At 39.5% G+C, this 23258-nt stretch overlaps 1 protein-coding gene across 2 annotated transcripts; it reads right to left on the minus strand.

The window, feature by feature from the left end:
* Positions 1-387: 387 nt before the first annotated feature.
* Positions 388-21290, minus strand: rpap1 (RNA polymerase II associated protein 1). 2 transcript variants are annotated; one of them, XM_026934459.3, is made up of 25 exons: positions 21204-21290; positions 20302-20496; positions 18682-18830; positions 18505-18597; positions 18213-18345; positions 15267-15422; positions 14919-15137; positions 12259-12374; positions 12004-12102; positions 11735-11836; positions 10626-10793; positions 10241-10420; positions 9481-9615; positions 8960-9130; positions 8679-8836; positions 7549-7719; positions 7273-7468; positions 6881-6990; positions 6509-6701; positions 6134-6280; positions 5503-5645; positions 3167-3935; positions 2639-2815; positions 1624-1680; positions 388-1536 (listed from the first exon to the last, which is right to left on the minus strand). In XM_026934459.3, exons 2-25 carry the CDS (start codon positions 20486-20488, stop codon positions 1399-1401), a joined length of 4167 nt encoding a protein of 1388 aa, XP_026790260.3. In that variant the 5' UTR covers positions 20489-20496; positions 21204-21290; the 3' UTR covers positions 388-1398. The 2 variants fall into 2 exon arrangements, with proteins under 2 accessions (XP_026790260.3, XP_026790259.3); XM_026934458.3 differs by having other exon boundaries at positions 21171-21288.
* Between the last annotated feature and the right edge of the window lie 1968 nt (positions 21291-23258).

A 23258-nucleotide genomic window follows, 5' to 3' on the forward strand; every position in this document is an offset into this window, starting at 1 on the left:
ACTCCATGTGAGCCCAGAAATGATTCTAAACCAGAAACTAATTCAAAAACTTATCACAAATGAATTTTGAAGACAGAAAAAAATGAAAGCTTTTTACAAATGAAAGGGATTTTTTGGATAGTTAAAATTCTATTGGGAGTTATGTTGTCCACATAAAATAGCAAGAAATTTTGTGCTTCCAACATACAAGACGATGTTGAATTGATGTTAGCTGAGCAACGTGTCTAGCATTAGCGTCTAGTATTAGTGTCACTCTTGACTTGTCTTCTCCTACTGGCTCGCATAACATCTTGATTCCTGAAGAAGTAAAATAATAATTAAAAAAAAAAAAAAAAAACCGACCAGTTTCCAATGCAAGAAAGTCACAACACTGGTATCCCATCTGAATAACAAATATGTATAAAACACAGTATTGTCCAACCACAGCTAGAAACCATGCGATGAGTCACTTATTCTGTTTATACAAGATACAGTGAAAAATGGAAGAGAAAGCCATTAACATGTTTCAGAACAACAAAGTAGTTGCTGGAGAATGAGTCATATCTACGTCATCAGAAGTCCCATAGTTTCTAGGGCAAACCATCAATTAATAGATCCTGAAGGTCTTAGCAGTAAAGAAAATGGTCAGTGGTCAATGATGTAGTTTATGGCTATTTACAGTTCAGAGCAGAAAGGCTTACTGTTTAGGGAAGATGTTAGGGACACATCCAAAAAATCGGCCATGGTGTAAATCAAAGGAATCATAGCCATGATATGGATAAACACAACTTCAGAAAATCCAGCTTGTGGAAAAAAAAACAACACATCTTAACATGACATGATCAGAATAGCTTTAGACTGACAAGCTAAGACCTTTCTTTGTAATGGCCTGCGGGCATTTTCCAAATAAGCTTTTCGCAGGCAATGGTCTAGCCTCCACTTTTAGTGTGGCAAATTAAATCAAGTCTTTGTGGCATTTGGCTCACAGGGAGCCAAGAATAGGGAAGAGAAAAACATGCTGACCATGCCTCTCCAACAGATTTTGGCATTAGCACATTATAAGATAAATCTTCTACTCTCCCTCTAATCAAAGCCACTTGTGTGCACCAGGGAGATCCTCATTTCCTGCCTCACTTTGGCATCGCTTGTTTCCCCTCAATATCAACTCCAGTCTAAAATAATCAATATGAATATGAATCGATGTGAATATGTGAGACCATTTCGTATGCACTAATTTCTTAACGAAGACAACCAAACTTTAAATGCGACTTTTAAAGGGACAAATCTGAGATGCAGTTAAAATGCTACTTTGGACATTCAAAATATTCTTAGAAAACAAAATTCAGTCTTCTTTTGTCACAGCGTCTTGAAGGCTGTGGATTTGCTCCACAGAACTGAGCCTGTTCTGGCTCATCTGTCTCAGTCATTTCCTTCCTTGGTTTCTATTACGCTCTGGAGCCTGCAGGCACGAATGGACGGCAGCTGCTCGTAAGTGCTGAAGCCTAGCTCACTGTGCTGCTGGGGTAGACGGAAAAGCAGCAGGTGGCTCCTCAACACCTAGACAAGACCAGGACATTGTATCAGAAAGACAGAGAGACATACACGCACATAGATCTGGGGAGATAAATCACAGCAGGGATGTACCTCATCTGTCAGGTAGTATGTCTTTCTCAGCAGACTCCGACGAGTACTCTCCACCTCCTAGACAAAAAGAGCATGAGAAGACGAATGACCCTTATGTCACACTGCCATATGTCAAACACAAAAACGGCAAAACCAGCAAAGATGCAATCCATCAGATTGATTTTACAGTAAACAGTATATGGCTATTGGGGTTCCTGTGTCATTTTGCATTTCTGGGTCTTACAATACAGTTTTCAAGTTTTTGGGAACTGGTTAAATTTGATAGTAAATCTTCTGAGTGTGTTATTCACATCTGGACTTGTTTTGTCACAGAACATTCTTCACTGTTGACAGCTAGGACCCACTACTCCTCACTTGTTTTCATAAGGAGTGTTTTCATCACTTCTGAGTACTAATACTTCAATCATCAAGTATGTGGCTCCCATTATCTCACACTGCTATTCAATTGGTGGAAACTGGACTTGGTATCACCAAATGAACTGATAATATTTTGGCACTGATCCAGCCATTGTCGGGGAATATTTTAGAGGTAGTTGAGGCATATAAATTAGTAACTAGAAGGACTAGACTTGTTGGCAAAGGAGGAAGCCCAGCTAATGGCGTTGGTGTCGAGTTCTACTTGTTCTTTGTTCAATAACAACCTGTTTTAAATCCATTTATTGTTAGCATCAGATTGTGTAGATTGTCTGCCATACAAGTACCAGTGAATGAGTTGTTACTATAGAATTAGAGCAGAAGTACTCCAAATTACTATTAAATTAATTAACTGTCAGTTAATCAATAAATGAATCAACTGTAAGTAAATCAAGTGTCAGAAAATTAATCAACCTTCTGACCAATCAGATTTAAGATTGCAGCAGCACACAGTTCCTCAGCAGTAACCCTTAAAGTTTATGGGGGATGAACACTGAAATATTTAGCAAAAAACCAAAGAGGAATGAGTACATATTCATTTTTTTTTTAAATGTTAATTTCCTTGGATTGGAATAGCGAGCTACTCTTAACACTCTTGTACCTGTGGCACAGCATCTTGGGAGAAAATAAAAGCATTGAGGTGGGCAACAGCTACAGCGTACAGGACAGGGCACCAGTTCCTCCTCAGAGCTCTGGTCACCAGAGCTCGGAAATACAGCCGCAGCAAAGGCAGCGAATCCTCAGAAGGGGAAGTAAAGTTCTCCAGAGCAATGGGTAGCTAAGAAGAGAAAACACAAATCAGGCATAATTAGGTTATACCGGACTGAGGTAGAATTGCTGTTATATGAATATAAAGATGAAATTAAGTTTGTTATTCAAAAATATTTTTAGATTAAATGTTGCCACTCTTTTCATTATGTCAAGATTTTGTTAGATTCTCTTTAAAATGTTTAACTTAAACATTATGGACACACACACTTTTTTTTAGGGCCCTTCTGGGAGCCTGCTTATAATTTGTAGCACATTTAGATGGAAATAGACCTGTCAGGACTACCTCACTGCATTCCATCTCATTACATGAATCCATATGAGTGCAGGATATGAATATGAGTGAGCAGTTCCTCCTCACCTGCTCCAACGAGACCCCAAGTGAGCGCAGAATTGAGACATGCTCGCCGAACACAGCCAGTCTCATCGACACACTGTATCGCCTCTGCAGTGGCAACAGTACGAAGCAGCCAAAGAGTGTGTCGCCAAAGGACACAGCCTCGTACTGAGCCAGCAGGGCAGAGTAGAGATCATGGAAGGAGGCTAAACCTGGAGGCGGCAGGCTCAGATCCAAAGCTTCTAAATGTCCGGGTCTAGTCAGCTCACGCAGCAGCGCCCATGTCAGCTCCTTCACTGGTCTCTCCAGAAAGATATCGCTGGAGCACATGAAGACGCAGACCAGACGTGCCAGTTTGGCCACAGGTGGCACCAGCTGCAGCGCCCGCTCCCTAAAGCTCTCGAGCACAAGAAGCCACTGCAGGCAATGCGTAAGCGACTGCACAGAGCCAGCAGGTAGCGATTCAGCCCGCAGCCCACCGCCCTGAGACACTCCTATTCGCTCGTAAAGGCTGACGAGAGGCAAAAAGGCCCAATCAGAAGGCAGCGAGGGGCCTGAGAGTTCAGGGAGGAGCTGAGAAGAAAGCCAGGGGTTACGACCAAGGTGCCGCTCACGGGAGGTGATCACAGCAGGCTCCAGGTAGGCAAGGTGTGTGAGGTAGCAGGCACGGATTGAGGGAAGCTGGGCAAGGGAGTCGCGGAGGAGGGGACCAGGGCTGGGTGAATGACAGGACATCTCCTGAAGCCGCAGCTCTGCCAGGGTCGCGGCTTCTGGACCTCCACTTCCAGCCTCACTGCAGAATACAGACTGAGTTACACTTAATATCTGTAGCACTGTTATTACATTTTTTTTTAAAACTGCACTTGTTTGAAAGCACTTATCTAGCTTGCTTCCTGTGAGCACTTGTTACAAAATGTCAGATACACTTCCATTTTAACCAATGACTCAATCCATTTTATTTTTTATATAACACAGTGGGGTCCAAAAGTCTGAAACCACACTGAAAACCTGGCTTTTCTCATTTAAAATTGGAAATAAAACAGAAGGTTTTAGAATTCTGAAATATTTAAAACAAAGTAAATGTGCAATATCCTGAATATTTAATATTAAAGACTCTGCACTATTTCTAGGCCCCTATTTAAATGTAATGTAATTGTGATAATGACCATGTTAACTGCTTTGTACAAAAGGTTTGATTTTCCTCATGCTTAATCTCTTCTAATGAAGTACGTGTTCAGATGACATGCCGATGATTTTAATCTAAAATGGATCATAAGGTTTTGCACAAACTTGTGTAGTCCGTGTCAGCTCAAGTGCACACTGTCATTAAAGCAAAAAAAAGGACATACCATATACTAAGAAACTCTGAAATTCATAAATATTTCAAAGATTCTACTTTTCACTCAGGTTTTTGCTGATAATATCATAATATCATTTTAATGAAAACTGTTGTATTAAATTAGAAAAGAATGCAAAATAGAAGCATTTTCACGTTTTCACGTTTTCATTTTTACCCATGTGACTACCCTTTACTCAAATGCATACGTTATCTAACAAATCACACATTCCCATATTCTATACATTATGAATGATATTTAAAATCATAAACTGGCTAATTGTCATGATACTGAACCATGCTGTTAAACGTACTGAATGAGCACAGAGACAGCATAAACCATTTGAAATAAGTGCTAGGAAGAATGTCTGCTACAATAAGTACAATTTGCTGCCCTCTTGTGAAGATAATGTGTAACTGCATCAGAAACCATGACTTCAGATGAAACGACAAAAAGATTTCTGACTAGAAACAAGGCCTAATGGCTTGTACAAATGCCAGGTAAAATGCTCCTGATTAAATATGACAGCCCTTAAACTCTGATCAAATTTCTTTATAGAATGATGCAAGAGAAATAAAAACAGGAAGGCTTTAGCATGAGTATATGAAAAGAAATGACTGCACTAGATGTATGTTCCTCTTCACCATTTCTATTAATGAATTTAGTAGGTGTTAGCAAAACACAGTGAATGAATGGGAAAATCTTAACCACACCTCACTAAATTGCTTACTCAATCCTCTCCAATTTCACAGGCACAAACATGGCAAAGCAAAACGACACAATGAAACACAAAAGTGTTTCAGCAAAGTCTTCAGGTATTAAGAGCAAAAAAATACTACTGTGAGGTGAATTCAATTAAAGTTACAACTAAATTCTGCAGTTGCCTAGCGATAACTAGACTATACAGTATAACCTTGGTTATAATGGTGGTTAGGGATGTGCTGCTCCAGTGATTGGCTAAATAAAGTGAGACACTGCACCACTTTAAAAAAAAAATAAAAAGAGAAAAAGATAAAAACTCACGGAAAGAGGTCCGGATTGAAGATCATAGTAGACACAAGTTCATATACCAGATATTCACTTCCAGGCAACAGCCATGAGAGCAGAGCCAAGGCAACTTGGTGAAACAGAGAAGCATGTTTCTTCACCTGTGGGTCAGCAGGAACCTAAAAATTTCAGCCACAAGGGAAAATGTAAACAAATATGCCATTAGTAAAGACACACTAGATCACACATTCCCAAAACAGGTCTCTACTTTGATTTCCAAAACACTTCACTCAGGTTAGTTAGAGTAGGCAGAACAAGTAATTTTCTTAAGATGAACAATTAAAATGTCATTTAAAAAGCATGGAATTTTAAAAACTAATGTAGCTAGCCAGGTTTTAAATTGGCCCTAAATGTGAATTTGTATTATGACTGCTAAATGGCTGTGTGTCAGTGTGTGTGGGCATATTTTCATTTCTTGGTGGAGAGGATAGGTTTTAACCTTGTGAGGACATTTGGCTGAGGACGTTTTTTTAAAACAAAAACTATTATTTAAAAAAAAAAATAAAAATGTGGCATGGCATTAATTAGTTGCATTAAAAATTTTGTTAGTGTAAGGTTCTCACAAGGCTAGTAAGACAAATGTGTGCCTGTGTAAGAGCTGCAGTACCAGTCTGTGAGCCAGCCGGAGTATCAGATAGAGAAAGTGGTGCTCATGGCGTAAAATCCAGGCACTGGCATGAGACACAGAGGGTGTCACTCCAACACAAGACTGCAGGTAAGCCAGCACGGAGTCCGAAAGGATGAGAGAGCTGAACTACAAAGACAAGCATAGATCAACATCAGCTCAGGAAAATGAATGCTTTTCAAACTGATATGACTATTTTGGGCATTTTTAAGACATCACTTGACAATACATTGTAGCATCATTACTATATGCAGTTTTCCTGTTCAAATCCTGGGATACATCTACTGTAATGTAACACTTTCCCTGCTATAAGTGTGCAAGTGTACTACATATTCAGCCTCCGAAACGCAAACCTACACTCTTGGTTAAGCCACGGTGGATGGTCACGATGATGTCCAGTAGATAGAAGAGAGCAGTACAGAGAGGCAGAGGAGATTCAGGTCCTAACAGGCTGGTTATCTTAACCCTGGAGCTGCCCAAGCCTGGCAGACTGGGAACAACCTCCCGGGCTGAAGTGCTCAAACCACGCTTACATATTACTGAGCTTGACCTGAAGGACCATTGATGCACAAATTCAGATCAGAGCAATATAAATCAGCACAGGATTATTTCAGTTATATTGTTATATGTGTAAATATATGGATGCTTGATATTCTTTTCAAAGCCCTGCTTTGACTAAACATAGCAAACATCATTGCATTTGAATTTTCATGTGAAATAAAGACTTACCTGAGGCTGCCCATCATGCTGTGAAAGACCTGATGGGATATGAGAGGAAGGAGCACCTCTGTAGTCAGGGCCTCTAGTTCCTGAAGGCACTGCACCGGCTGGAACGAACTCTGTCCAAGCACACAGCAGTGCACATCACATCACATAGTTAAGAGCACATCACATCCTCTCAATGTTATTCTGACCAGTGCGTCACAATAAATTATTATTAACAGTTTGTATAATTATATTGCTACACTACAGCATTAAGAATGATCAGTGTTAAAATTAGAAAACCCCATAAAACCCCGGGGGAGGGGGGCGGAACAAGAACAATATTTCAGTTTTGATTAGGGATCTTCTTGCATTCCTCCTGAATGGCAGTAATTCTTCTTTCTGTTTTTTTTTCCTACCTGCACACTGAACTGAGAGTAATATGCTCCCATGTAGATCAGGTAAGACGGCAGTAGACTTAGGGTGCTCGAACTTTGACTTGGGTCGTCCAGTTTTCTCACACAGCCTTTCAGTATGCCAGTCAGAGTGGGCTGCAACCCAGACACATGACTCCAGGTCACTGGGGGTGGGGGGAGACACTCAGCCCCCTGAGAGCTGTCACACAAATATTGCTGTCAGAAAAGGCTTCAAATTTTTTTTTAAATGTGGCTTGTGTGTGTGTGTGTGTGTGTTACCTCAGCAGTCCACTTTGTAACTCCTGGTGGCAGCCGGCAGTGTGTGTGACCTGAGTGAGCAACACTAGCAGAGACTTCACTCTCTGGAGCTCCAGGACCAGCAGAGACTCAGAGGGAGCACAGGGCTTATGTGCAGCCTGCAACGCCTTCACCAGCACTGGGTACAAGTCTCTGGAGACAGTGAGAGACAGGGCAACATAATAAAACCTGCAATCCTGTCTCGAATCCTGTTGTTGTAATGCAGTGTAAGACTACCTGAAACAGTATTTGGTTGTGCAATTCTGTACTGTATAATGACATTAATAACAGCTGACCTGGCAGGAGGGAAACACGGGCATAACAGATGCTGGATAATCAGCTGTCTGAAGCATTTAGTTTGTTAAAACTGATAGAAAGAGTGGTTAGGTGATACTCTTCACACCCATATTAATATCTTCATATAAGCATTACATAAAACACCACAAAATTTGAATTTTATATATTAGCACCACAAAGCTTTGGGGAACAGCATTATTTGCAATTAGAATACAATAATAATAATGCGCATGCATGTATTTAGATATTCACTGTATATCCCTTATTTAAATGCATCCATGTTCATAAGCAATATAATGCAATAACATTTTCAGTATAAAAGGTATCCAACAACTAACTGAATTTAAAGTCCTTTCTACAGAAAGACTACAACAACTGTTTTCCATTAAGATGTCATTAAGACAGCTACCATAGTGCTGCTGAATTCTCCAATCAGATTTTTCTAAACGTGTTGATTAATTTTCTATAATAGCATGGCTCTGACTAATTCAAATTAATGATTCATATTGATGCATTCGCTTTAATATGTAACCATTTCTATATTAACAACTGAATCACATGTTATAGCTATTATAATGTAAGTGATAACAGAAACTAACTTGTCTCACGGATGTTCCACAACATTAATTGTTGGCAAACAACTGTGGAAAAGAGAAATAAAACACTTTGTGAAGTGCTGTGTAAGAAAATAATCAACATCAGGGCAGCATCACAGCACTCACTGTGGATTATTTTCCTATAACAGCACACCCCAACATGATTTATCCCTTAATTAGGGGTCATTAATAACAGAGCTACAGAGCAGGCTCTCTTACTTGTACAGGTTACAGGCCTGCCCATAGCTTGCAGCCACAGCCCACAGCCTCAGTGCCTCTGTGCTACAGCATATATTCTCCCCAGGCTGTAACAGAAGCTCTGAAGTTTCCACTGACAAGAACCGAGACAGACGCTCCTTTCCACCTAGATTGTTGAGCTGAGACACAAAAATGAATTAGAACATACTAATCTGCACCCAGATTGTGTGCTTGTAATATAATTATTTGCGTTATCATATAGTGTCCAGCTTAACAAGCATGCTGAGTCAGTCAGCGCTCACTATTCTCGCACAGGCGTGCCTGCCGGCGCTTGCCAACACACGCAGGAGCTTCACTGCCGTGGAAACAGGCAACCCGTATAAAGAAAGTGGGGTTGGTGAGGTCAGCGGGGTCCATGAGCAAGGCAGGAAATCTGACATCACGGTCTCCATTAGCCGGGGGCAATCAAGGATCTAAAAATTGCAAACACCATAAGCATGGAGTCAGATAGAGGACTGTAATGTCTTTTAATTTAGAGGTCATGGACCACAGAGGTAAATTAAAAAAACAGACAGAAAAGTATGATTGAGATGATTATAGTCACTAAAACTGAAATTACTGCAATGATTGCTGAATGCTGTAGTGTATAACAGAATCTATTTTGTGACTTCGTTTTTATAAATTTTTTTTTTTTTAAGTAACAACACAAAATGAGGCATATACGTATAATTAGATGTGTATAAAAGATAGTTACATCACATTTCTAAATAAAGAATATTTAGGACTTGTTGAGTCCTAAATATTTAGGACGGTTGAGGTTCACCTGTGTGGCTGCAGAGGTTGAGTGACGAGCGATTCGGATCAGAACCTGCAGAATATCAAGAACTGTCTGGGGTGAAGGTCGTACCACCTCAAGAATGTACCGCAGCCGCTGCAGAAGCTGCATCTTCAACAAACCCTGAGATCAAGAAATACATATAATAATATAGACAACTCTGATATGATAATATGCTTGATAAACTGATTGATGTAACATAGTAAGTTGTGAGATTGCATGCAGTGGAACAACCACTGTAGTGTATCATGGGAAATGTGACTGAAGAAAATGTGGGATTGAATTTATTTATAGTGTTTTCAGACTCAAAATATGGGCTGTGACTGGCATACCTTTAAGGGTAATTTTGTACTTTGAGTCATGTGAACCTGTCATAGTATTCAAACTGTATTTTATTGGGATACATGCATTCACATATGCCAAGAAAGTCCTGTTACAGAAGATGTGACATATAACAAATCCCACATATGGATTTGGTGGAAATTTACACGTCAGACGCACAATTCACTCATAAATGCCCGCATTGTGACAAAAAATTATTCTCTGCACAAATAGCCAGGAAATTTTCAAGGTTCAATTTTTGGACATTTGTCCTGTTCTCTGTCTTGGCTATTTTAAGCTTTTCCTTCTCTTATTGCTTCACTGAGCTAATGGTCTAAATCCCTCATCTTAAAAGGTGTTACAAGATAAATTGCCATCAAGATGTCATCCCCTTTCCTCTTCTAGGCTTTTATCAGGGTCTTCTCACCTTGATAACATCCTGTTGAGCGACATCGTGATCTAATTTTCTCTCTTCTTTCTCTTTCTCTGTTTCCTTTGTAGACTCATTCAGACCTTCATCATCTTGATCCTCCTCCTTGTGAACCTGGGGAACCAAGGGGAAAGCTGCCATCCCTAGTAGCCAGGGAAACATGTCGTCCAGGTTCTCCTACACAACACAAGCACAATCCAAGATTTTGCTTTTTTCCTCCGTCTTTATACACAGTATTTTATTTATTTTTTTTGTTTCAGAAAACAATTTAAAAGGTGAGAAGGCAGCCCAAACAGCGAAACAGACTTTCGGATTGAACCTGTAATACCAAAAGTTGTGCCCTCATTTCTACTTGAAGCCGTTTTTGTTATTTGCCCCTCACCTCATCTTCAGTGGAAACTAGGAAGGCTCGCAGGGCACGCACAGCCGCAGACATTACACCCTCCACACTGTCATCCAGAGAGAACCGCAACAGAAAGAGGAGTCCAGCATCAAGCAAGGAGGCCAGCACATTGCCTTTTAGGCATGATGAGTACTCACCAGCACGGGCCTGGGAAAACACAGACACAATGAACATGAAAGAGGGAACTGAGAGAGAAAATAATTGTAGCCCAAAAATTTTCAAATGTAACCAGGGGCAGACTGGTACTAAAAATTAGCCCAGGAATTTCCTTTACATTATTAGTATTACAACACAGGGTTACATGAGGTTCAGAATATAATATCACAAATAAGAAAATTATATCAATCACATACAGCAAGGTTTTGTGTGAAAAATAAATCCTTTATATATTGTATAAAGGATTGTACAACAACACTACTGTACCAATCTAGTCTATTTTAAACAGTTAATTTTTGTTACATTAATCCCTTATAATTATAAACAACACTTATAATTCCTTAGCCTTGTTTAGCTAATTAGACTATGCCACTGAATATGTGCTTCAACGCTGCTTTCGCTATCATCACAATCACCCGAAGCTGATCTGAAATTCAAGGACATTTATATTTGACTCTATCACACAGAGACCCTGCTAGTTGTGGAGAAAAAGTGGTGCAGAGGAAGCACATGAAAAGAAGAGCTTTGCTGGCAGATGCAGCAAAGCTCTTCTTTTCATGTGCTTCCTCTGCACCACTTTTTCTCCACAACTAGCAGGGTCTCTGTGTGATAGAGTCATGGAACAACTCACTAGAAACCCTCCTGATGGTGAGTTTGCCCCTCAATGCAACCTTTAAAAAACTCAGCTGACTCATCAAGCATCTTGACTTTCTTCAAGGTCAGAACAGCACATTCTGGACAGCATTATGATGTCAATATGATATATATGATAGAATCTCAGGCACTCCAGTGCTTTTTTCCACACTCAGAAAGGAAAAGGAAGGATTTTTTCCCCCCCATTACATTTAGTTCTGTTTGTGATTTGTAGCTGTACTCTGAAACAGCTGAAAGCAATTTAATGAAAGTCAACTGAACTGACTTTATTGATTTACCTTTGACAGGATGTGGGCCAAAGTGTTCAGAGCCAGACTCCTCTGCTGGGTCAGCTGACTGCGAGAGAGGAGAAAAAGCTCCTGCAGCGAGTAGCCTGCCAACTACAACCAAGAAAGAGGGGAAAAACAAGAGGAGGTTTGTTATCCAATTTGACAATAGTTAATATTCATAGACAACATGTGAACATGAAGATTTATCTAACATTATGACATGAGATGAAATTAACAGAAATAAATAGAGAAAAACAAGTGTTTGGGAATTAATTGACCTCTGGCTCCTCCCCATGATGATGCAGGCCGAGATGAGTGGGTAAGTCTTCTGTGGGGGGCAGAAGGATGCCAGAAAAGTCGAAACGTGCCTGCATGGCCTGGCAGTTCAATACAGACAAAACAAGACTCTGAAGTCAGCATTTACACAAGCTTAATGTAACATACAACATTTTTTTGTTTTTGTAACATCCACAGCATCAAGTAGAATGCCCTAAAGACTCTTGTGTTATCATTTCTCAAATCATTACTTTCACCTTTCTAGTGCCCTGCTTCCTAGGGGCAGGCAAATCCCTCATCCATTCCAGTTTCTCGGGCTCCAGTTTGTCCATGTGTAGCCACTCTTTCTCAGGCTTGACTGGTAGCTGTTCCACTGCATAAACATTTAATTTAAATCAGAATGTTGTTCTATTATTTGTGTCTAAAACACTTTACACTGACTAATGTAAACTTTAATATAATTATATGCAACAAAACATGTATCAAGTTCATCACCACAGTGATGTGTGAAAAATGAACATTACTGAAAAGTTTCATGCATACAGCAGCTTAAACATCTAGCATTGATCAGGGGTTCCAATTGTAAAATATCAATTGAATAAAATGACACAAATACAATATTATGGGTGATATATAATAAGTAATATATAATGAATTATAAATAACAGCAGCTATACTGCCAGAAAAACTAAAGCAGAATAAACTTCTGTCCACTTCACACATATTGAGGCTAATACTCATGTGTTTTTTTTGACCCCTCCATTATCTCCATCCCTTGAAGACAAATTATTGCTTGCTCTGGCTTGCTTGCACTAATCAAGCTAATAGAAATCAATGACTCTGCTCCGGCAGGCAAATCTTGCGGTTCAGCTGAACGCTCTCTGCCAAATGCACATTAGTGCACACGTGCAGTTATCTTTCTTGCTAGGACAAGGGAAATAAGAGTTGGCAATTAGCCAGATCGAATCCACACCACTGAAATCCACTGGAGCTGAAAGACGAACATGAAAGTAATATGCAGTGTCATAAACTTCTGATCCAACTGCTGTGTGAATCTGTAGGAGTAAGGCTCACTACACCTGCTGTCTACTACTTCACAAAACCTGAGGCACGATGGAAATTTCTATAAAAAGGATTTTACACTTATAAATTAGAAATAAAAAAGAAAAACCCAAATTCCCTGTGGTAATACTTGCTAAGATACCGTTTTTACGATTAGGTCTTTAGTACTTCATCTTACACACCATTGAACCATTCTTCATGTTGATGGAAACAAACATTTCTGAATCATTCCATATGTGCTCAACTGGATATTTATATCCACCCTATCCAGGAACATGTGCTACTCAAAGTATTAATCCAAAAACAGCTTCACACAAAGCAACATGTTGTAATAAATTGAATCACAGGGAGGCAGATCCACTTTTCCAGCTTTTCTCGACTTCATCTGAGGTTATTGATTTTTCCCTCATCAACACTTTTACCCAGTTGTCCTCATATGACTCCTTAGAACTTGAAAGCCTCTCAGGCCATTTCACTCGCAGTGCTATAAGTCAAGATTGGATTGCAGGACATCTCCTCTCTTTATGAATAATTTTATGGTTTCCTGTTGCACTTTTGGCTGTCTATGGGACATTCAGCACTGTGTCTGAAATGAGTTCCAGGTTTTCTTTTCTCCCCTGAGCTCAGCTTGTGCATTTTTACTCTAGAAATGTGAAATGAAACTGGTTCTTACAGTCATCCAACTGTATCCAAAACAAATGTATGACAAGCAGTAAAATCCTGTGTAACATTTAAACTAAGGGTGTCAAGAATTATGGCCCACAATAAAGGTTCTACTCCAGACCACCAAATTAAAATTGTGTCATCGACCATAACCAAATTGAAAGATTAGAAGATCTAGTCTTTCATATTCCACTCAGGGCCATAAACGCAGCTTCTTATAAAATGTGCTAAAGATATCTAATTCTTCATTAGCAAGACAAAAATCTGATGCTGTAACTATGTCATCTTCCAAAGGAACTAATTTAGGGGTGTTTCAGTAATGGGTGAACACTTATGCAATCATAATTTTACATTTTTATTTGTAAATAATTTACCAAACTATATTCACCCGCCAGTTATTTATTTAGTTAGTTATTTTTTGATAATGAATTGCAGTCTGAACATCTGTTTTGAAGGTGATATGTATATATACAGCAGGGTCCAAAATTCTGAGACCACACTGAAAATCTGGAATTTTTTTTAAATTTTTTATTTAAAATAGGAAATAAACAAAAAGTTTTAGAATTTTGAAATATTTAAAACAAAGAAAGTAAATTTTCAATATCTTGAATATTTAATATTCAAGATTCTGCACTATTTCTAGGTCCCAGTTTAAACGTAAGCAAATTTGTGGTACTGACCATGTTGACTGCTTTGTACAAAAGGTCAGATTTCCCTCATGCCTAAATCTCTTCTATTGACGCATGTGTTCTGACAACACTGGACGACATGGATGATATGGTTTTGCACAAACTTATGGCGTCCATGCCAGCTCGAGTGCAAACTGTCATTAGAATGAAAAAAGGGGACAAACCAAATACTAAGAAACTGCAAAGGGTCGGTGTGGATGCAGGTTTTCATTCCAACTAATCAAAAGCCACATCTGATTCTACCTGTTTAATCAGATTATCCTGGCTTTCAGTCAACTATCAGGTGAGGCTCCTGTTTGGGTGTAACAAAAACTTGCAGCCACCCTGGCCCTTTGCACACAAGGACAACCTTGGTTTAGGTTGTTTCTCTAAGCAAATAAAAAAAAAAAATGTTAGTAGTTAGCTATAAAAAAAAAATTAAAAAAAAAAAACAGTGTTCTCGCATTGCAAATATCACAAGATCCTAGAAACAGTTCAGCATGTAGGAATTAACCAGTGCTCACCAGTAATTGGATTATGATTATTAGGTTCTGTTTCATCCTCTTCATCGGTATCCATTGTAACCTCCTGAGAGTCCGGTACTGAGTCTGAGTAGTGAGGTGCTGGAGCTTTGCTCTCAGTTAAAGACTGGTCAGGACATACTGATTTCTCTGTAGAGGAGGATGTGGAAGATGAAGCATTCTGAGCTTTCTGTGACCTTACAAAATCCACTAGTCTTGGATCTGGAAAAAAAAAAGAGAATTTTTTAACAGGCACTCAATAGTACTCATTTACAATACAATGAGGAAAAATATCTCACAATCAAGTTAGTCCTTTAAATTAGATGGAAAATAATGGAAAGTCAATTTCACCTAGCTGAGCCAACAGCAATTTCTGCTCCTCCAGAATCTCACTCTGAGACATTGTTTGCAGCCTGGCTTGGTTCTCCTGGTGGATCTTTAGTGTTTCTACAGCTCTGTCTGGACCAAGGCCCTGACCTGACACCAGTAAGGGACCATCAGCAGTGCCTGAGACACAGAGGCACAGAGACACAGGCACACACACAAAAACAAACAATTACAATTTAGATATTTATTAATAGGGCCTGGTCCTGGCATTTTATATTTTTTGTATGTTTTGGGACCATGACACACCAAGCAGATGAACTAGTGCCAAACAATACTGACTGATAATCACATTCTGTGGCCTCAGATCTTCTATTTAAAGTTGCATTCAAACATACTACAAAGACTATATAGACTACATACCACAAAGACAATTGTTTGGTGTGGTAGTACGCAGTTTGGAGCAATGCCAAACAAGCTACTTCGTCAGAATTTAAATAGTCTGCTAGGCCATTATTTTGCAGAAATGTATCTACAGGACATTTTTTAAATAACAATTTTAAGTTCTTCTTGAAGACATATGTCTTTAGTTGTCTTTGAAGGCAGCCAGTGACTCATCTGTTCGGACATCTAGGGGAAGTTCAGAACAGAGAAGAGCCTTCCTTGATGCATGCCCGCGTGGTGCGGAGCGGGATGCGATAAGTGCTTTAAGGTAGGTGAACACTGGTCCATTTTTGACTTTGTAGGCAAGCATCAGAAAGCCAGGGGTGGGAACTTAGCAATGGGGTGGTGTGGAAGAACTTGGGGAGGTCAAAAACAAGTAAGGCAGATCAGTTGCAGTGGTCAGAGGCAGATGTGCTCAGAACGAGTTGCAGGAGTCCAGTCTCGAAATGGCAAAGAACTGACCAAGCACCTGAATGGCCTCTGAGGATAGAAATGGACAAATCCTCCTGATGTTGTAAAGAAGAAATTGGCATGAGCATGTTAGTTTAGCAATGTGAGGAGAGAAGGAGCCAACTGTTCATGGTTACTCCAAGGTTGCAGGAAATGGCAGATTTGTACAGCAGCTTAGTTTTGTACAGCAGGATGTACAGCAGCTTAGTTTTGCTGTGGTTAAGTTTCAGTTGATAAGCTGCTATCCACGATGAGATGTCTGCCAGATATGCTGAGATCCATCCAGAGACATGAGTCTCTGAGGGAGGAAAGGAGAGGTTAAGTTGAGTGTCATCAGCATAGCAGTGGTATGAAAACCCATGTGAGGATATGACCTCACCAACAGAGCAGGTATTGAGGGAGAACAGAATAGGACCAAACACTGAGCCTTGTGGGATACCAGTGGAAAGTCTGCATGGAGGAGATGTGGATCCCCTACATATCACTTGATATGACCATCCCTCCAGGTAGCAAACCATTTCAATGACCAAGTTCCAAATTCCAAGACTCAAAGCTTTTAATAAAATAGTCTTGTGGTTGACTATGTCAACCATAGTCTGCTGAAAGGTCAAGGAGAATGAGGACAGATGATAGTTTAGCTGATCTAGTGCATAAAGATTCTCAATGATGGCCATGAGGGTAGTTTCTGTGGAGCGTGCCGATTTGAAGCCAGACTGGTCAGGATCTTGGATGAGAGGATGATGTTAACCTTGTAGGACCTGGAGAAAGCACACACCTCTTCCAGTCTTCCTAGAGCAGCACACCTTTAAGTGGCATGCCTGCATTTGGAGCACATCTATAGGCCATTAGGGAAATGTGGTGGAACGAGATGTCATGGCCCTTTCAAAAAGGTTATATGTTTATGAGACTCTAGAGAAGTGTCGCTTCCACCTAAGAGTATGAAAAACCCATGTTCTAGGGGATCTTGCATTCAGGACTGTTGCCTGGACTGCTGAGTAGGATTCTTCAGTCGGTGATTTGAACAGAGGGGCCAAATCCACAGGCACAGCGGATCTGGCTGAGGGTGCTTTAATTGCTCTGTCCATTTGGGACAGAAGATCTGGTCAGAGAGGAAGCTGCCATTGTGTTATGTCCATCAGTGAAAGCAGTAGTGGAACCAAAGTCTTGCCACCCATCTCAGGGTCCCCAAGCAGGACTCAGTGGCCTAGTTGCTAAATTTTGAGCAATGTGGTAAGAATTAGTGGTAGGCATAGAAAAGTGTATAGCAAATGGTGAGGCCAGTGCTGGGCCTATACACCCTGTCCCAGGGCACTGTTGTACAGCCATAGCATATGGGTTGTCCTCAGTGAGGCTAACCATGGATAGACCACAACTATCCATGGTTAGCCTCAAGACTGACTGAGATTATATGCTCAGTCTTATGTCATCCTGATGGCTGGTAGAGCTTAAAATCACAACCCAGTCTGAGTGAATCAAAACATGACAATGCGTCTGTTCAAGAAAGTGTGAACTACTTGGGTCAGAGGGAATGAAAAAAAGCAGACTTGAAGCTAATGTGTGGAGTTCAGCAGTGCTCTATGAAAAAAAACTGCACTACCAGTGTATTTAAAAAATGTGTATGTAGCTCCAATAATAGTCAGAAGCTGCGAAGTGAATAGCTTCATATAGTGTTCATATGGTCCAAGATGCACACGAGTCGAGAAGAAGAAGAATTCCACTGGCTGTATGCCAATGGTAATTATTGCAAATATTGTCATAAGTCACTTTGTGAGTTGATTGGAAGGTCTTGACATTCAACAACTATTTATCCAAGTGATTCTCACTGTCTCTGGAGAGAGGGTTAGGAGGGATGAAACAGAAACCAGTCGATATCAGTCGATATAATATCACTAACCATTTCCATGGCCGATAATCAGCTTTGTGTGTGAGGGTCCTTATATTTAAAAAAAATCCGCAATAATACCACACCACAATAATAGTTTTTTAATTAAAATTAATTAAATGCATTAATTAATGTAAAATAATTTATATTAATAATTTGGTCCTAACACTTTCAGAGAGAAAAACAGAGACACCAACCGTGGGCCGGTCTGGATTCAGATGCCTGTGTGTTGCTGACCTTCGGCTTATTCTTCTCTTCACACCCTGGTTTAGCCTTCTGTGCAGCAACATGACGTGCAAAAATACTTTTTCGACCTCTGGGTTCTGTTCCCTGTCCATGGATGCAAAGAAAACACATCTCAAACTGTGCTCTTATGTCTTAAAATACCTCAATCACTTTCTGTAGGAACAATAAACGGATCATGTTTGATACAATTTCAGTTAGAAACAAAGCCCAAACAAAACAAATATCTGTGTGTTGAAATCATACCTGCTTGTTGACTGTAGAGTGATGCAGGACTTTGGGGAAAGCTGTGCTTGTGAAGGCTGGGAGTAACACTGGTACAGCACTAGTGTCTCTCTCCTACAGTCCATACAGTGTTTAATGTAACCAGACATGTATATTGAAATAACACAATTCTAGCAAACTAATAGGAACATAACTTACAACAATCCTTGAGAGGACAGCACTGATGTGAGTGTCATGTCTGTCCAGCAGCTCCTCTGGATCTTCATTCTCAAAACGCACACGCACTTTTTTGGAACATGACTTTTTGGGTGGCGCAGGAGTCAACGTAGGCAGCTCATCAGGAAGATCTGCACATCAGGTGGCATTTCTATCAGTCAGCACTGCACTGCACAGTCGATAAACCTGGCATGAACTAAAGACCTGGTCACACTTACTGGACCATAATTACTTTTATTATTTTATATCCATCAAACCGTATATCTACTGAATTTGACCAAAATCATACCAAAACCCATGTGGTGCTTTTCAACACAGGATTAGCCAAATGTCTATATTACATTTTCATATCACAATAATTGCCCAACTTTTTATTACATGTTATGGGATACCTGCTACATGCTTAGGTACACACGTCTTGTTAGACAGCATTTTTTCCTTGGTGGGAAATCACATTCAAAATACTCTGCAGCATCAGAGGTCAGGGCTATTCAACAGTGTTTCAGCCAGATGACAATAAAACTTTTTTTTTTAATTAAATAACCCTAATACTAATAAAACAATATAAAACTCTGAACATTCAACTTATGAAATGCATTGCTTGTTGAAAGGCTCTCTGATATCCCTAGCATTTAGCTTTTTTTCCCTAGCTTTTGTCCCAAATGTCCTCTCTCTGTGGAAACTTGCCGAATTACTGCCACTGTTCTTGAAAATACAAAAATACAAAAATGCAAAAATACAAAAACGAATAACACATGGAATAACTGATTTTTGTTTTTGGTTTTTTTTTGTTTTTTGCATTTTGGTTTGGTTTTTTGCATTCAACTCTAGTTCAAATGACACTATTGAAGTTCAGGTGCAGCATTTTGTGAGATGCTCTCAGGCAGCACATCTTTCTTGCAGCACTTTCAAAGAGCTTGTTATTATGCAAGTGGAATTTAACAAAAAATCTTGAAACTTGAGAATCAGGTAAACTGTGCATTTTAAAACTGAGATTTTTGGGTTCCTTCACAATCTTCCCCACTGTATGGGGGCAGTAGTGTGCTTATGGGTCCAATTCCTGGCAAATCTCCAACTTGTCCAACTGGAAGTAATGGTATTTTTAACTGCTTCTATATTTTTTATATCCATTACCTGACATGTGCAGACCAACAAGCATCTGTTCTTTGGTCCTTCCCATGGTAAAGGATGACAAAGGGATTTTACAAGGTACAACTTCATATTTATACCCAGGGAAACAGGAAATGGTTAAAGGTAACATTCCTTAGGGCTGTTAATTTTTTGGCACATATATTTCTTGAGAGAAAAGATTAGTATTTAATAAGTAGTTCTAGTGATTTTTATGTGCTGCCCTTCAGATCAAAGATGGCCTACCTACCAGTTAGTTTTAATAGCCTTATCACAGGTCATCACTTTATGTAGTTCTATGTACAGAGGGTCTGTACTGTCTTGTCTGTTACACCAGGTGAGAGACACATAATAAAGGTACCACCCCAGCAACGGGGAAAGGTACAGCTTAGTACCCTTTTTTCTGAGATTGTGCTAATCAGGATAACACACTCAAAGAAAGGTTTAGTAGCTGGTTCATTCAGAAGGACGCACCTGCTATCGTCACAACATCTCTTGGATTCGCACGAGACTCATCACTGTCTGCCGAAGTATTGTCCCCTCTGCGCTTATCTGCTCTCCGCGTCACACTGGCCGCTGGTGCGCTCCCAGAGGCTAAAAAGTGCTCCTGCTCCCGGAGCAAGTCCGACTCGGAGTCTGTGGGCTTGGGACGCCGTAACATTCCCAAGCCTGTGAAGAAAAAACAATTTGTGTATCAGACCACAGCTGAAGCAAATGATTTGTACTCCCTTACGTCAGACTTCAATAGATCTCCTATACCAGAGATTCTCAAACACTTTAAAAATAAAATAATGCAAAATATAATAGCATTATTAAAAATAAAATAATTCTATTCTGTTTTATTTGCATAGTTGGTTTTAACAATAGACATTATCACAAAGCAGCTTTACAGAAATCTGGATGCAGAATTAGATCCCTAATGACCAAGAGAGAGGAGACTGTCAGGAAAAACTCCCTGAGGTGCCTTTAGGAAGAAATCTTCAGAGGAACCATGTCCAAAAGATAACCCCTACTCATCTGGATGACACTGGACAAGTGAATTATACAACATTACTCTTCTACAGTTGTATATTATGATATTACACTTCACAGACAGAGACTGGTCCTATAGAATAGGTGCAGTAGGGAGGAATTAGAAATAGGACATGAATCACAAGTCACATAACTCAACGCTACAAACAAAAACTGCTCAGTGATCTACACCTGTCACTTTCAGCTCTTTAGCCTCTGTCTCTGCAGATGTCTCTAAAGGCTAGGAACTCTGACTTATTAAAATAAAATATATAATATATACATATACGCAGCGCGAAGTTAATTAGTAATCATGCAGTGAAATAGCTTACGTCTGAAATACGTCAGCAGAAAAAGATATTTACTTTCTGCACTCTTCTTTATAACAAACACAACGCAGTCAACTTGCTAAGAGTCCACATGCAACCATGTTCCACCACTTCCGGTTTGCCTACGTTAGTTACATTTCAAAATAAAAGTCTGCCTCCTAACTATAACCATTTACTTTAATAAACACAGCAATTCCTTTCAATACCAAAGTAAACACAGCAATTACTTTCAATACCAAAGTAAATTATAAATACTTTCAGAGGTTTTATCTTTCCTAGCATCCAATAAATAAATTGTTATATCAGAAATTGTTAAAGCTATTGTGATGGACTGGCATCCCATTAAGGGTGTATTCACACCCTGTGTTCCCGGGATAGGTCCCAGATTCACTGCAAGAATGAATAAATGAATGAATGAATGAATGAATGTTAAAACTCTCTATTCCTGATGCACTTATGTTGTATTATGTTTTGCAAGCATAAATAATTAGCTACCAAATGTTACCTTAATCGGGGGCACGTTGGCTTGGTGTTTAGCATGTTTGCCTCACACCTCAGGGGCAGGGGTTCGAGTCCCACCCTATGTGTGTGGACTTTGCATGTTCTCTCCGTGCTTCAGGGGTTTCATCCGGGTACTCCAGTTTCCTCTCCCAGTCCAAAGACGTGCGTTGTAGGCTGATTGGCATTTCCAAATTGTCCATAGTGTGTGAATGTGTGTGCGATTGTGCCCTGTGGTGGGTTGGCACCCCATCCAAGGTGTTCCCTGCTGTGTGCCCTGAGTTCTCTGGGATAGGCTTCAGGCAACCCTGTATAGTGTATAGGATAAGTGGTATGGAAAATGGATGGATATTACCTTAATTATTGGTGTGTGTGTGTGTGCATGGGTGGGGGGATGGGGTGATTGGTGTAGATGAATATGAATTTGTGTATGTTTGTCTTGATGACTGAATGACCGTGGGGCTCACCTTAATTTTAGGAATAGTATATACATTTTTTTTTTTTAACTTCAATCATGTCTAACATGGGTGATATAATTATTTTAGCAGACAATATATCACTAATAATATTAATCATTCTAATATTATTAGTAGTAATTATACATAATATTACTGTTACATAACTTTTAGTTTTTTATATCTGGGAAATGCTAAAAAAAAACCTTCAGGGATGTTTGAATATTCTTTTATATTCTTTTTATTTTTAATTATAATGACTATATAAGCTCTAATACTGTCTACCTTGACACATTACAAATTATATCAAGCTTCAATTACATCTAAAAGTGGGCTAAGTGCGAAATTAAACATGACAGACACATTGGAGTATATCACACCAATGCCACACCCCATTGTGGATTACTTTCCAATAACAGTATTCTCCCAAGTGTGTTATTCCTCTTATACCACACAGTAATTTACTAACGTTCAGCCTATGACACATACCATTTATAGTCTACGTTTCATGTTACGGAATGTCTGTGAGACAAGTTAGATCCTGTTATCACTTATAATATAGCAGCTGTAAACAGTCATTCCCTCACCAGCCTTTCTTTTTTTCTCTCTCTCGAGGTTAAGAAGACAAAAATGTAGCTTTTCGTATTATAGAGAAACCACAAAGTACAGCTAATCTTCTCTCCTAACAAAAAGTGGAAAAGTTATTGATCATTATAAAGTGCTGACACTGGAGACTCCTTCCATAAATGTTAAAGAAAGTCTCCTTACAGAAAGCTTCACTATACCAATGATTACACTTTTTTAATGCATTTATTACTAGCCTTAGATTAGGGCTATGTGAGGCACGACAATATAAGTCCCTGTTAATGTGTTATTACTATAGAAGCAATTAGAAATATAAACTTGTGATTTGAGTTACAGGGTACTACAAGGGCTGCCATTAAAGAAAATGAATCAACATCTTCGTACCAATCAGAACTGAGAATTCAACAGGGTTGAGGTATAAACTTAATGACAGCTACAGTCAGGTCCATAAATATTGGGACATCGACACAATTCTAACATTTTTGGCTCTATACACCACCACAATGGATTTCAAATGAAACAAACAAGATGTGCTTTAACTGCAGACTGTCAG

Source organism: Pangasianodon hypophthalmus, chromosome 10, assembly GCF_027358585.1.
Source record: "Pangasianodon hypophthalmus isolate fPanHyp1 chromosome 10, fPanHyp1.pri, whole genome shotgun sequence".
Lineage (NCBI taxonomy): Eukaryota > Metazoa > Chordata > Actinopteri > Siluriformes > Pangasiidae > Pangasianodon > Pangasianodon hypophthalmus.

Bases quoted from the DNA above. Each gene is read 5' to 3' on its own strand.
- rpap1 (XM_026934459.3), bottom strand. From the start codon at position 20,488: ATGTTACGGCGTCCCAAGCCCACAGACTCCGAGTCGGACTTGCTCCGG. The intron at 18,598-18,681 runs GTAAGTTATGTT...TATGGACTGTAG, and splicing joins CTGTCCTCTCAAGGATTGTT to GAGAGAGACACTAGTGCTGT. The intron at 6,702-6,880 runs GTAAGTCTTTAT...ATGGTCCTTCAG, and splicing joins AGCATGATGGGCAGCCTCAG to GTCAAGCTCAGTAATATGTA.